Source organism: Vulpes vulpes, chromosome 14 (assembly GCF_048418805.1).
Source record: "Vulpes vulpes isolate BD-2025 chromosome 14, VulVul3, whole genome shotgun sequence".
Classification (NCBI taxonomy): Eukaryota; Metazoa; Chordata; class Mammalia; order Carnivora; family Canidae; genus Vulpes; species Vulpes vulpes.
The window spans coordinates 99,417,405-99,430,125 of NC_132793.1; the positions used below are offsets into that span (position 1 = coordinate 99,417,405).

The following is a 12,721-nucleotide window of genomic DNA, read 5'->3' on the forward strand; positions in this document are numbered from 1 at the left end:
GCCAAGGGATTAATATCATTTCACTAGATGATTGGAATGTGCAGCTAAGATTAAGAACCACTGATTTAAGTGACATCATTTAAAACCTGGTTTTCCGGGGCACCTGGTGGCTCAGTAGTTGAGTGTCTGCCTTTGGCTGTGATCCTGGGGTCCTGGGATCAAGTCCGGCATTGGACTCCCTGCAGGGAGCCTGCTTCTTCCTCTGCCTATGTCTCTGCCTCTCTCTGTGTGTCTCTCATGAATAAATAATTTTTAAAAAATAATAATTAAAAAAAAAGTAAAACCTTGTTTTCCTACTTAGTGGTCACATGACCTTGGGCAAATGCGCCAGTCTGAGCAGCTTTCCCATCTTTAGAATGCAGAGCATAGCACCACCTATGAAGACTATTATAAGATCTATTATACATCTGGCACCGAGTAAGTACTCAATAAATGTTCGATGCCTCCTGTTCTCTTTCCCTGCTATGATTAGAAGTGACAAATCAGCTAACATTCTTGTCTTTACCTCAAATCTCAGCCTCTCTTGAAAAACAAAGCATAGAAATAGCTTTCCTTCAAGACCATTCAGGGAAAGATCGAGTCCCTGGGGGCTGGATTCGGGGAGCAGAGCTGGCTCTGTGCTCAGAAGAGCTCTGCACTCAGAAGAGCCCCACACTTGGGGCTGAAATCTTGAAATTCATACTTTTTGAACGTCTTGCACTGGGTCCCACCGATTAGGGAGACTCTCCCATAGGTGGTAGGGTGAGGGGGACCTAGGGAGGCTGGTATAAGAATGCCAGCAATCTCTCTCTGGCTTGTGGAAGCAGAATTAATATAAGAGAAGAGCATAAGGGACGCCTGGGTGGCTCAGCGGTTGAGCGTCTGCCTTTGACTCAGGTCCTGGAATCGAGTCCCACATTGGGCTCCCTGCAGGGACCCTGCTTCTCCCTCGACCTGTGTCTCTGCCTCTCTCCTCTGTGTGTCTCTCATGAATAAATAAAATCTTAAAAAAAGAGAGAGAGAGAGAGAAGAGCATAAAGATCCATGTACCAGAGCGACTTGGTGAATCTCTCTAAACTAAACGTATTGTGCAAGTGAGAAAAAAAGTATGTTATTAATCCTCCATGTGAAAGAGCCAGGAAGGGACCCAACCAGAAGTTCTTCCTCTTTTTCTCTAGAAGCTTAGGGACTAGAGCAGGTGGTAGATGCCCCTGGTGGATGAGGCCACAGCTGGATGAAAAATGCATTCCTTGTCCTGCAGCACACCTCTCCATCACCCCGTACAGCTCATCCCATGATGGATGCACAGCATGAAGGGCAGAGGGGTGACAAGGAGCTGTGGCTGTGGATTTGCAGTGGCTAGCTGGTTTGTTATTGTCCTCAAGGTGTGGCTTTTCTCCCCTTGTCCAAAAGCGTGTTTCCCAATCAACGGTTTTTTGATCTCCTTGTTTTTTATTGCCTGTGGTCTGGAGGGCTCATCTTTGGACCTCCCAAGGCCTTCTGCAGTTCATGGGACAAGCTGCATGAATGCAGGGCTCAGGCACTGTGGTTATGTGGAGATTTCTCATTAGCTCTATCCCATGGTCACTCTTCCTCTAGACAAGTGAAAGCAGGACGTACCGGAGAAGATGCAGAGATGGAGAAAGGATGTGCCATGAAGAGATGAGGGCTTCTGCTGGAGCAGCTTCTGCAACTTGACTTTGCAGGGGCAAACCCATGTTGGGCAAAGAACACTGGGAGCAAAGTCCAGTTTGGTGGCCCCCACCCTTCTTGGTTTCCATCCTGGTACTGTGATCCAGTAGGATATCTGGATCTCTGATGAAGTATGTCCCCAGAACTTTGGATGAATAATAAAATACTGGAGTTTGTGAATTTTTTAAGAGTAAAAATTAGTACAGACTTGATTTGATTCCCAGTTTTAAAAATCCCTTTTGCTAACTCATATCCTGATATATTTTTCTTAGGTGTGAAACTACTGGGAGGGCCAGTTCTTGTCCAAAAGCTTGGTTACACCTACAGGAGTGCGTAAGGCATGTGATTGTCAACTGTCACATGTGCTGTCAGGGACAAAAGGTTGAGTACTTCTACACTGAGGTATCTAAGGATGTTAACCCTGTAGGAACCAGTTAGAATGCCTTGGATTAAGTAAGAACTGTATTTTGCTGCCAAAAATCAAATGAGTCAGACAGGCAATCACTTTGGCTATGGAGCCAAACATATTGGCCATCCTTGGCCCTACAGAACAGGATGCCGGGCTTGCCAAGAACAGCCAGCTAGCAGGTAACCACAGAGGAAAAACATTTTGTAGCAGACTCTATTTCCAGGGTCTTCCTTTTGAAAAGGAGACTCAGCACTGGAGAATAGCTGGTTTCCTAGAGCTCTGAGGGAGAATGGAGCAGTGCAGCCTTAAGACAATCAATGGTGACAGTGCAGGGGCTGCTAGAACCGTTCACTGCACACCTGCAAAACCCCCACAAAGACGGGGCAGTGAAGGAATGCTTAGAAAAAAACACATTGCCTTCCAGCCTTCTTCTCAAAGCTCTGGGCACCACATTCTAGAATTCAGATACCAAGTGGGACGAGACTTCATCTGCAGCCAGAAACTCCCAATGAAGTCCAAGCCGAGGAAGAGAAACAGAAGACTCCTGGCTTCAATTACTTTACGTCCTGCCTATGGATTAGCCACACACCCAACCTATTTAACTAGGACTTGGACAAATTCTAGGAGTGTTCTTAGGGGCGGGATGGGGGGGCAGTCTGTCAAGGAGCCCAAAAGGAGAGAAAGGGCATCAAACATTTGTTAGGGGACAAGGACCTAGGATAACGATATAGGAAACGAATCCAAAAACTACTCCCAAAATTATGTTCAGAGGGCCACCGTCCACCAGGAGTCCCTTACCAGGAATCCCTTAGTAAAGACCATTGCAAGGGTCAGAGGTACCTTCCCCCTTGAATAACCTCAATTCAGAAGAGAGAATGGGAAAAGAAGAAAGAAAAACAAGCAAGAAGGAAGAATGAATGTATTAGAGGAAGTCAGGAAAGCCAAGCCCTTCACCTGCCTTCACGTCTGCCTTGCACTGCTCTTGGCTTTTGACTCAGTTACAGAGAGATCAAATAAGTCTATTTCTCAGGCCAAAGGAAGCTATCGAATCTCTGGCACCGACACTGTGCTCATCTAGGGTCCATATCACCTTCCGGTAGTCTCAGAAGTCTGCTATCTCCCTTCCACTCTCCTTGCATCAATCCCCTGACAGTATGCTCGCAGCTAGGGATGCACAGCCCCTCCATCCCAGCTGAGGGAAAAATGATGACTCATTGGAGGTTACAGCATCAAACCGTAGGAGTCCAAGATCCCTCCCAGCCCCATCCCCATTCCAGCGGGAAGAAACCTCTCTTGGTCCAACACTCCCAGGTTAGGAAGGAGTCCAGAAATGACTCCTTCCCAGGTCCGCCTTCCCAACCCCCTTAGCCAAGAGGTTAACCAGAGGGATAATGGCCATTCCATTGGAGCAGCAGCCCCCGACATGTTTTGGCAGGAGCCAGCCCCTCCAAATCAAGACTCTGGCAGGATTCTACAATCCACTCAGAGGACAGTTACCATCTGTTTATGGAAAGAATGTTAATAACCCCCAATCATAATCAAATAGGCAACCACTTTACTTTAAGTACCTATTAACTGATGCTAATTCACAATGGAACAGTCCTGGAGTGCCCATCCACAGGCCCATCAGAGGCACCAGCACGTGTCCAACCATTAGGATAAAAAAAGCAAGCGCTGGCTGATGAAGCAAGTAAGGTACTACCAGAAGCCCTAGCGGTAGCTCGGGACCACCTCCTCTCTCCCCAGCTTCTGCTGCCCTGTTGTGCGGTCTCCACTGTGTCCAGAAAGAAATGAAGGAAGTCCCCTTAGCCAAGAAAGCGCATTCACACACACACACACACACACACACCCTCAGCTCCCATCTTCCCCCCAGGCCAGGTGGGCCCCAGTTTAAGAAAAGTAGATTAAGAAGAGGCATTCCTGAAAGCCCCATTCAAGTGGGAAGTACTCAAAAACAAAAGCCCTGGAAGAACTGGGTTAATTTAATTCATCATCCAGCTTCTACTCTTGGCCCTCCCTGCCTCTCTGCACACACCATGTCTGTGGGAAGCAGGGGCAGTGCTGTCCATGTGCACTCTGCATGTGCGCTCTGCATGTTACAGCACTTCTCTGGTGTGTTCCCTTATCTGTACAATAGGGACATTGGCCTAAGAAGCCCAAGATCTGTTTCAGCTCTAAGAAACCATTATTCTGATTATTCTGGGGACCTGGATGGCTCAGTGGTTGAGCATCTGCCTTCAGCTCAGGTTGTAATCCTGGAGTCCCGGGATCAAGTCCCACATTAGGCTCCCTGCGAGGAGCCTGCTTCTCCCTCTGCCTCTGTCTCTGCCTCTCTCTGTGTCTCTCATGAATAAATAAATAAAATACTTAAAAAGAAAAAAAAAAAGAAAGAAATCATTATTCTGTTTCCTCTGTGGGAGGAGAGGAAGCCAAGAAGTATGAAATACACCACCACTGCATCCCTGATCTGGAAGTATGTAAAGATACTTATGGGGTAGTCACAAGGTCAGAGGCCAAAGAACATACGCTCTTTTCACAGGTTGCAAAACCCCATACATTTGCTTCTTTCTCTTTAAATAACTAGGATACCTTATATGAAAGCTATGGGACATGTTTTATTATTTAAACATACACTCACATAGTTGATCTGGTTCTTTTTCTAACAACTGTGTGAAGTGAAGATGGCAGGTACACCACGGATATTTGCCGTGGTGCAGGCAAGACCAAGTAGTTATAGGTCCTTCTATGGCCCTGGAAAGTGGCTGAGTATATGAGCAGGGAGTCCCATCTGAACTCAACCTAACCAGACCTGAAATCCAAAGCACGACGCCTCCTTTTCTGAGATATGGCTTCTTCATCTATAAATACAGATGCCACAAAGCACGGCTGGATCACCACCATGGGCTTCTGATGTCCAATTTAAAAATATTTTGTGAGGGAGAGCTTGGTGTAAACTCTGAACTGCATCACTTCCAGGCCCAGTATGCACTGGCACAATATCATTTGTTGTTAAAATACTGATATGTCTGGGGCACCTGGGGGGCTTGGTCCGCTAAGCAGCTGCCTTCATATCAGATCATGATCCCAGGATCCTGAGGTCAAGCTCTGTATCCAACTCTCTGCTCAGTGGGCAGCCTGCTTCTCCCTCTCTCCCTGCCCCTCCCTCATTCTCTCTCTCCTAAATAAATAAAATCTTTTTAAAAATAAAATAAAATACTGAAATGTCTGTCTCTATTTCTGTAAATGGCCCCTGCCCTGCATGTCCCCCACTATCCCTTGATCCAGCAATCTAAGAGTTAATGCTTTATACAGCAGGGAGCCTCCAGGTCCTGGCTCCAGCAAGGGGATTGGCTTCTGTTCTGAAGGTCAGTTCCCACACCAAACCAGACACTTATAAAGGATCACCTCTCCCCTGCTGCTCTGAGTAAGACACTGGGCTTTAGCCACAGCCCAAAGACACCCCTGCAGCCCTAGCCCAGCACCATTTCAAAACCTTTGTGATTCTAAGAGATGGATTCCCATGTTCCTGTGACTTCTCCGCAGGCCAACCATGATCAATAGGATGGTAGGTAATACAAGCACAGAGGTGTCTGAGACAATGCTTTTTCTATTCATTTCTGTTAGATCTAGTTAATATATTCATTTCCCATGATTTAGTAGAATGCCTAAACACACCAACATGGAGAGATCTCTGACACCTGACAAGTAAATAAAGCAAGAGGGAGAAGGATACTAAGTATGAAGACGTGTATCAGTTAAACACACACAAAAGTAATGCATTTTGTATATGTACGTGTATATGTATATACATTAATACGCACACATATAGGTGTATGTTTTTTCACATACCATACGTACATTATCTATACATATTGCATACCATGTGTGACCACTCTTGGGAGTGCTGTAGTCATTAATCACGCTGGTTAAAAGTGTTATGGCACAAGTTCTCTTGTCCAAATAAAATTTATTAGTAAGATCTATAGAAGTGACATACATATTTTTTATTGTTTTCTAGAGTTCTAGGAATGCAATTTGTGACCTATATAGAACAAACAAAAGCAAAACAAAATATATAGGTATATGTATATGTGTATGTACATACAGAAATATAAAAACAGGGGTACCTGGGTGGCTCGGGTCATGATCTCAGCGTCCTAGGATGGAACTCAGCATCAGGTTCCTGGCTCAGCAGAGAGCCTGCTTCTCCCTCTCCTTCTGCCCTTCCCCCTACTTGAGTGTGTGTATCTGTGTGCATGTTCTCTATCTCAAATAAATAAATGGAGGAAAAAAAAAGTAGTATAAAAATGAACTGGTTACCAGACCTAGCCACTAACATCGCCATGCAATGGAGGCATGAGTTTGGCTGAGAGAGAGCCAAGGGGGGAGAGAGCAGGTGTGCAGAGAAAGAGAGGCAGGGACACAAGCGAAGAGACAGAAACTGTGAACTGATGGATGTACACAAAGCCCAGGCCGGTGGCTGTCTATGGGAACAGGGTGACAGTTAAAGCACTTCAAATTTTATCAGCAATGTTTCATCTCTTTATTCTAGGAATAAAACATAAGATGCAAATATAAAAACAAAACCTAAGAGTCGCTTATTCTGAGCAGTGGGAATAGGAGTATTTTGTTATACCAATCTTTGTATTTTTGTCTTTTTCTTATTCCTCAGAAGGAAATAAAGTTCTTATTAACAATCCCTCCTCGTCCACACACTGTGTTCCGGGCCCTCACATGTGGACATTGAGTATTATTTATGAGTTCCCCCCATCATCCCTACTCTACCTCCCACGGCCCAGACACCTCAGATTGCCAAAGTAGCCCTTACTGGCCTTTTACTGACTCATGAGCTGTGCTCTTTTTTTTTTTTTTTTTTGCTTTTTTTTTTTTTAATGATTACAAATACAGTCATCCATTTTGAGTTCAATGAGCATTTGTCAAATACTGTGGGAAGTTTCAGGCAAAGTGGGCTGAGCGCTCTGTGGTTCCTGCCAAGTTGCTCCTGGTCTAGCAGGACAGATAGATGATGTGTATGCAAGGTAATGACAAGGCCGTGGGACTCGTGCAGAATAAAAGCATCCTGACTAAATGCCATGCGTGACAAAGGAGGGTGGGACTGCGTCTTGGGAGGGCAGCCCTTCATAAAAGGACAATAAAAGGAGCCAGGAGAGGCTTGTAGAACTGCCACCACGGGGCCCCTTTTATATACCAGTTACACACACATCTCAATACTCAGCAGCAACCCACTGAGGCAAAAGAGGCTGTGAGGGGGTGAGTAACTTTGCTAGAGCAGTTCAATGGCATGGCACAACCGGACTCTGATTTGAACCCTCAAAGCTGAAGACGGGGCGGCTAAGAAGAGGAGGAGGCTCTCCTGAGTCAGATTCAGGGGGCTCCTGGTACCCACTCCTGCTCTCTCCTTCCTGCACTGGGATGCTCGCTGGCAACAAAAGATCAGGCATGTATGCAGCCTGGGGCATTTCTTACTCATTCCAAGATGAGGCCCCATAAGCACAAGCGATGGGGTGAGATGAAGAGCAGAGACTTGCAGGCTTCATCTGCTGCAAGGTCAGCCTTGGACACACTTCTACAACCGGCCTCCAAGTGCAGCCTCCCTTCTTCAGGCTGCCTGCCTCTAGAGGAGGGGACACCTCATTTCCAAGGAGGTGGCTCGGCCCCCTGGGGGAGGGGGGAGCAGGGGGCTGGGAGAGGCTCTGAGGACAGCTGAGGGGAAGGCACCGCCCTGGATGCTGTCTAATCCATCCGACATGGGGACACACTGTTCCAGAAACCGGATGACAATTAATAGGAAAAATCTGCTCTCGCAGTGCTGCCAAGCATGTCACAGGGTCTCAGCTGGTGGCGCGCCTCCTCGGTGGGGAGCAAAATGCCCCATTCTTCCCTTTGGTCTGGGCCCTGGTGTGTTCTCAGGTGGAAGGAGAAAGAGCTATGGTCAGGAGGTTCCTCCCATGGTCAGAAAACTTCGCATGAGCAATAGGGCCAGTCTTCAAAGCCACAGGCCAAGGATTCTGCTGAGATTGAAGGCTCGGGGCTCACCCAGTGGTATTCATCTTCTAACCCTGCAGAGCCCTGCCTTGCACTGGGGAGTACTGGCAGATAAAACATCTGCAATCGAGGTGCCTCACCGTGGTCTGATCCTGTTTAAGTCATAGGGCTTTCGGCCAAACTTCTATCCCCTTGTTATAATTTGCCTGCACATGTATTTCTCTTGGTCAAAATATTTCACATGATTCAGGAAAACCTGGCTTGCCTTGCTGACTTGTTTAGCTTAATCAAGAACAGAAAGAGAGAACAGAGGTAGAGAGCTTCTGAGAGGCCAGTCTGCTCTCCTGTTTTCTTCCCTTCTAAGGGGATCTCCTGCTGAATATCTGTGTTCTCAGCTTTTAGGGGAATCATAGGATATTTTGAGAATATAAGAGAAGAAGTGGACTAGCTCCATTCCAAACCACCCTACCCCCCCACCCCAAGCCTATGGACACAACCTCACATTTGCATAACTTCAGGGGACCACGGTCCCCGTGGATCTCATTCATGTGCCCTCCTTCAGCCCAAGTCCCAAAGTCAAGACCCTCTGCGCAGATACCAGTTCATGCATAGATGCTGTAGAAATTCATCTTTCTGGATCCCGAACTCTCCCAGAAAACCCAAACCTGGATCCTAGCTCAGCAATCTGACAGCTTGCTGAACCCTTCTCCTCATCCTTCCCTACCCACCTCCCATCTAACACCAGCCATAAATGGAAACCCCAGAGGAGAGAGTAGGTCTTGCAATTCGAGTTTCTGTTTGAGAACTGGTACCAAGCCTCCCTGGAGCCATCTGGTCAAATCCATCCCTGAGACCAGGCAGATGGATGCTAATTTACCATGTTAACCCCTCTTGTGCCACTGCCCCAAGCTGAGCCATAGTGGGAAGCCTCGTCCCACAGCCTGCCCTAGCCATCAGGGGGCTGAGGACGAGGCATTGTGGAAGCTGGCCAACAGATTTACAATCATGTTGCTCTTGGCATCTGTTCTGGGACCCTGTGTAGAGTTACGTGCTGAAATGCGACTGTGTGGGCAACTTCCCAACACCAGAGTCCACCACCCGATATCTAGCTATGCTAAAACCTTCTCATCAAAACTCCAAGGAAGAGTACAGACAAGAGAGAAACCAAGGGACGCCTGAGTGGCTCAGTGGGTTGAGAGTCTTCCTTTGGCTCAGGTCGTGATCCTGGGCCTGGGAATCGAGTCCTGCATAGGGCTCCCTGCAGGGGGCCTGCTTCTCCCTCTGCCTATGTCTCTCTCTCTCTCTTTCTCTCTCTCTCTCAGGAATAAATAAATAAAATATTTTTAAAAAGAAAAAGAGAGAGAAACCAAGTTACTCAGACAAGGAGCCCTATTTCTCACCAACTTCCATCACAAAATTCCATCATACAGCAAGCAGCTCAGCTACATGATGCTTCTCGAAGTCACAGCAAAACCAGGCGGTCCATGGTCTGGCCCCTGCAGAACCAACACAGCTTCTAATCCATCACTACCAATAATAAGGTGTAGACAAGAGTCTCCACCAGGACCACTTAAGCCCACTACTGGTAGGGAGGCCCCCTTGGAGAGCAATGAGAGAGTAAAACAGCATCTTTTGATCCAAAGGAACCCTATTTCCCCCATGAGACCCTTGCAAATGAAAATCCCACCTTACCCTTCATTCCAAATTTGGACCGTCGACCGTACTTGTTGATCATGATAAAGAGAACCACCAACAGGACGCAGGCAAAAGCAGCAAGTCCCACAGCTATGGACACCTGGTAGGGCCAAGAGCAGACAGTTGAGAAGAGTCACAGAAAACCCGAGTGCCGTGGGAAGTGACCCATGCGCCCTAAGAAAGCAGTCCTTATCGGAGGAACAGCTGCAGCCCATTCAGAACTTTGCCACTGAGTAAACTCCTTAGAAGAAGTAATTCCTGAGACCTTCAAACATTAAAAAAGAAATTTAAAAGGAAATTAATTCCCCAAGTGGATGAGACAACGTCCTGTGGTTCAGCCTCTCCTCTGGGGGCCATCTCAAGCAATGCAAGGGCAGGCCTAAGAAGTTTCTATCTACTGTTTGTTGTTTTAATTAGCCAAAAAACTCTGCACTTTCACATTGACATTCTTTACATAGTATTATCCAAAAGGTTCTAGGAGATCTAGACTCTTAAAAAAATAAAATTTAATTTAAAAAAACCTTTGCTCTCCCCCGCAGGGAAAATCTCTGACTCTAAGAATCAGGCAGGGTAGGGGGAGGTGACTTGAAAAACCAACCCAAGGGGATGCTCTGAGCAACTTCGACTTTTGTAAAAGGCTTGTGTGGTTAGCATTCCCTTCAAATCAGGCCCAGCCAGGCTGCTAACTGAGTGGGGGTTTCAAACAGTTCTCTTCTTCCGAACCCTAGGGCTTGGTAGGGCTTGGAGCGGATCCTCAAAGACTTCCTCAAACAATGACTTATTCTCATCAAACAAGGAAGGTTTCAACCACCTGAAAGGAGGTCATTCATCACAGTTTTTTTGTTGTTTTTTTTTTTCCTCCTGCCGTATATACTGAGGTTCCAAGTAAGATAAAATTCCGGGAAGTTAGCTCCTAAAATGAAGTCTGAAAACAACTGAGTCAGTAAACAGCTTCCCCTTGATCCGGCAGGGACTTACCCCAAAAGTGTCTTCCTCTGGTTTGTGTGTCACAGTGATGGGTGTGGGGCTCACGTCGTAAACTGAAAATCAACGAGACCAGGAAGACAGTTAGCTTATCGGACAGAAGAGGCTCAGCCGCAGTCCTCGCCTGACTCCCAGCCCCCCACCTCGGGAGTTCCTGCTGGAGAACATCCCTGGGCTCTGCGGGGCTCCCCAGAGACCAGATCCCCATCCAGCCACCTGGCTGGGGCTGACAAGTCACAGGCAGGCTCCACAAGGAATAAAGGACCCTCACCGCCACCCCCTCTCCCCATTCCAGAGTAAATAATGTCACCTGGGATGCATCATAGGGCATTAACTATTAGACACAAAGGAGGAGAAGAAATGGTTTGGGATCCAGACCAGGGTCTGGATTGGGCATGTTCTGTTGGTGATAGCACCTGCTGCTGACATTTGGCTACCCTCTGCCTAGGCCCTCCTTTCCAAGTCCCTGGGTCTCCCATGCCCTTCCTTTCGCCCCCTCTCCTCCTCAGGGAGACTGGGAGACCCATGGCCCCCGGAACATCCCACTGACCACTCCCTGCCGGCAGATTTCAGAACACAGTGGCAGCCCAAGGTAAGCTGCAAGCCATATGCCTAGGAAACACCACCTTTTTCCAGCAAGGCCTGGATGGGAAGCCAAGTATCCATTTGTCCTCCATCTCAAATCACCTTCTGGGCAGGAAACAGCCCCAAACTCAGAATTCTCTGGAGGGACATTCTGTGAGATAGCAAGTCCTCTCAGACCAAGGACAAATGAAGGAAGCCACGGACGATCTTCACGTTCATGCCAAATAGTAAGGGGCATCCTCAACAGGACTGACTGTCCATGATCTTAGGCCACACACAGAGCAGAAATGACAGTGACGCTTCTCTTACTCTCCCATGAGAGAGAAAAGGAAAAGTGATAAATGACTCCTCCACAGCCCATAAGCAAAACACCAAATGTTTTAGGGGACGCCTGCGTGGCTCAGCTGGTTAGGCATCCAACTCTTGATCTCAGCTCGAGTCTTGATCTCATCAAGCATCGAACTAGGCTCTAGGCTCACTGTGGAGCCTACTTTGGAAAAAAAAAATTCCCCACTTAGGGACACACAAGCCTATCAGGAGGCCTTGTGAATCACTCACAAGGTGAGTCTCAGCCAGATTCTGGGGCCCTCTTAGCAGGTGAGAAACACCAGTTTAAAGGCTCCCCATTCTCTCCACAAGGACAACTGAAATGATTAACAGGGATCTATCTGGACATGGGAAACTCCATGTTCTTCCTGACACCACCCCTTCCCATCCAGACAAGGGGGACCCACAACATGCTCAGGATTTAGGGGACTCCCTGGGGGAAACAGAGGCACAGAGCTCAGGGGGTGTGCAACAGGGACTACCCAAGAAGTGTTTCTGCTCTGCAGTTCCCCTATAAGTGCCCAAGATGCTCTCAGGTGCCACAGGTCTGGGGATGTGGCCATGGAAGAGACAAGAGGGCTGTGTGGAATCCACAATTACCTAAAGCATCAGAACAAATCAGTTTCAAAGCAAAAGGTAAAGCAGACTTACTGGAGACAAAGTTATCCGTGCTCTCTGCAAAAAAGACAAAGAGATAATTAACAAGTGTAATAAAAGCCAGAACAGATGCACTGTATCTTCCTAATGGGTACGACCTCTCCCACTCACCACAAGTCTCCCGTTATCCCAGCGACGGAAAACTAAACTCTTGACATATCAGCCCTCCCCCAAGCTACTCTACTCCTTTAGGAGGTGGTCTCCCAAGTGGAGAAAGAATAAGAGATAAAACTGGTTTCAAGGGAGGTGGCCCAGCCTACCTGGGATCTATGAGATGGAAAATTGTATCTAGACCCAATGTCTCACCCACAGTCCTCCCTCCTTCAGGTACCCAGATGGCTGGGGACATTGGTGGGACCTCAGAGCCAAGAAGAAAAGCTGGAGAGT

The 12,721-nt window shown here is 47.4% G+C and overlaps 1 protein-coding gene across 10 annotated transcripts in view; it reads right to left on the reverse strand.

The window, feature by feature from the left end:
• NTRK3 (neurotrophic receptor tyrosine kinase 3) overlaps positions 1 to 12,721 on the reverse strand; it is a 376,383-nt gene that overhangs the window by 227,710 nt on the left and 135,952 nt on the right. For all 10 annotated transcript variants that reach the window (XM_072737252.1, XM_072737257.1, XM_072737256.1 and 7 more), the window contains 3 exons: positions 12,329 to 12,352; positions 10,760 to 10,821; positions 9,779 to 9,881 (listed from right to left, as the gene is read on the reverse strand). In XM_072737252.1, coding sequence (XP_072593353.1) covers positions 9,779 to 9,881; positions 10,760 to 10,821; positions 12,329 to 12,352 — 189 coding nt within the window. The remainder of the gene's footprint in view (positions 1 to 9,778; positions 9,882 to 10,759; positions 10,822 to 12,328; positions 12,353 to 12,721) is intronic.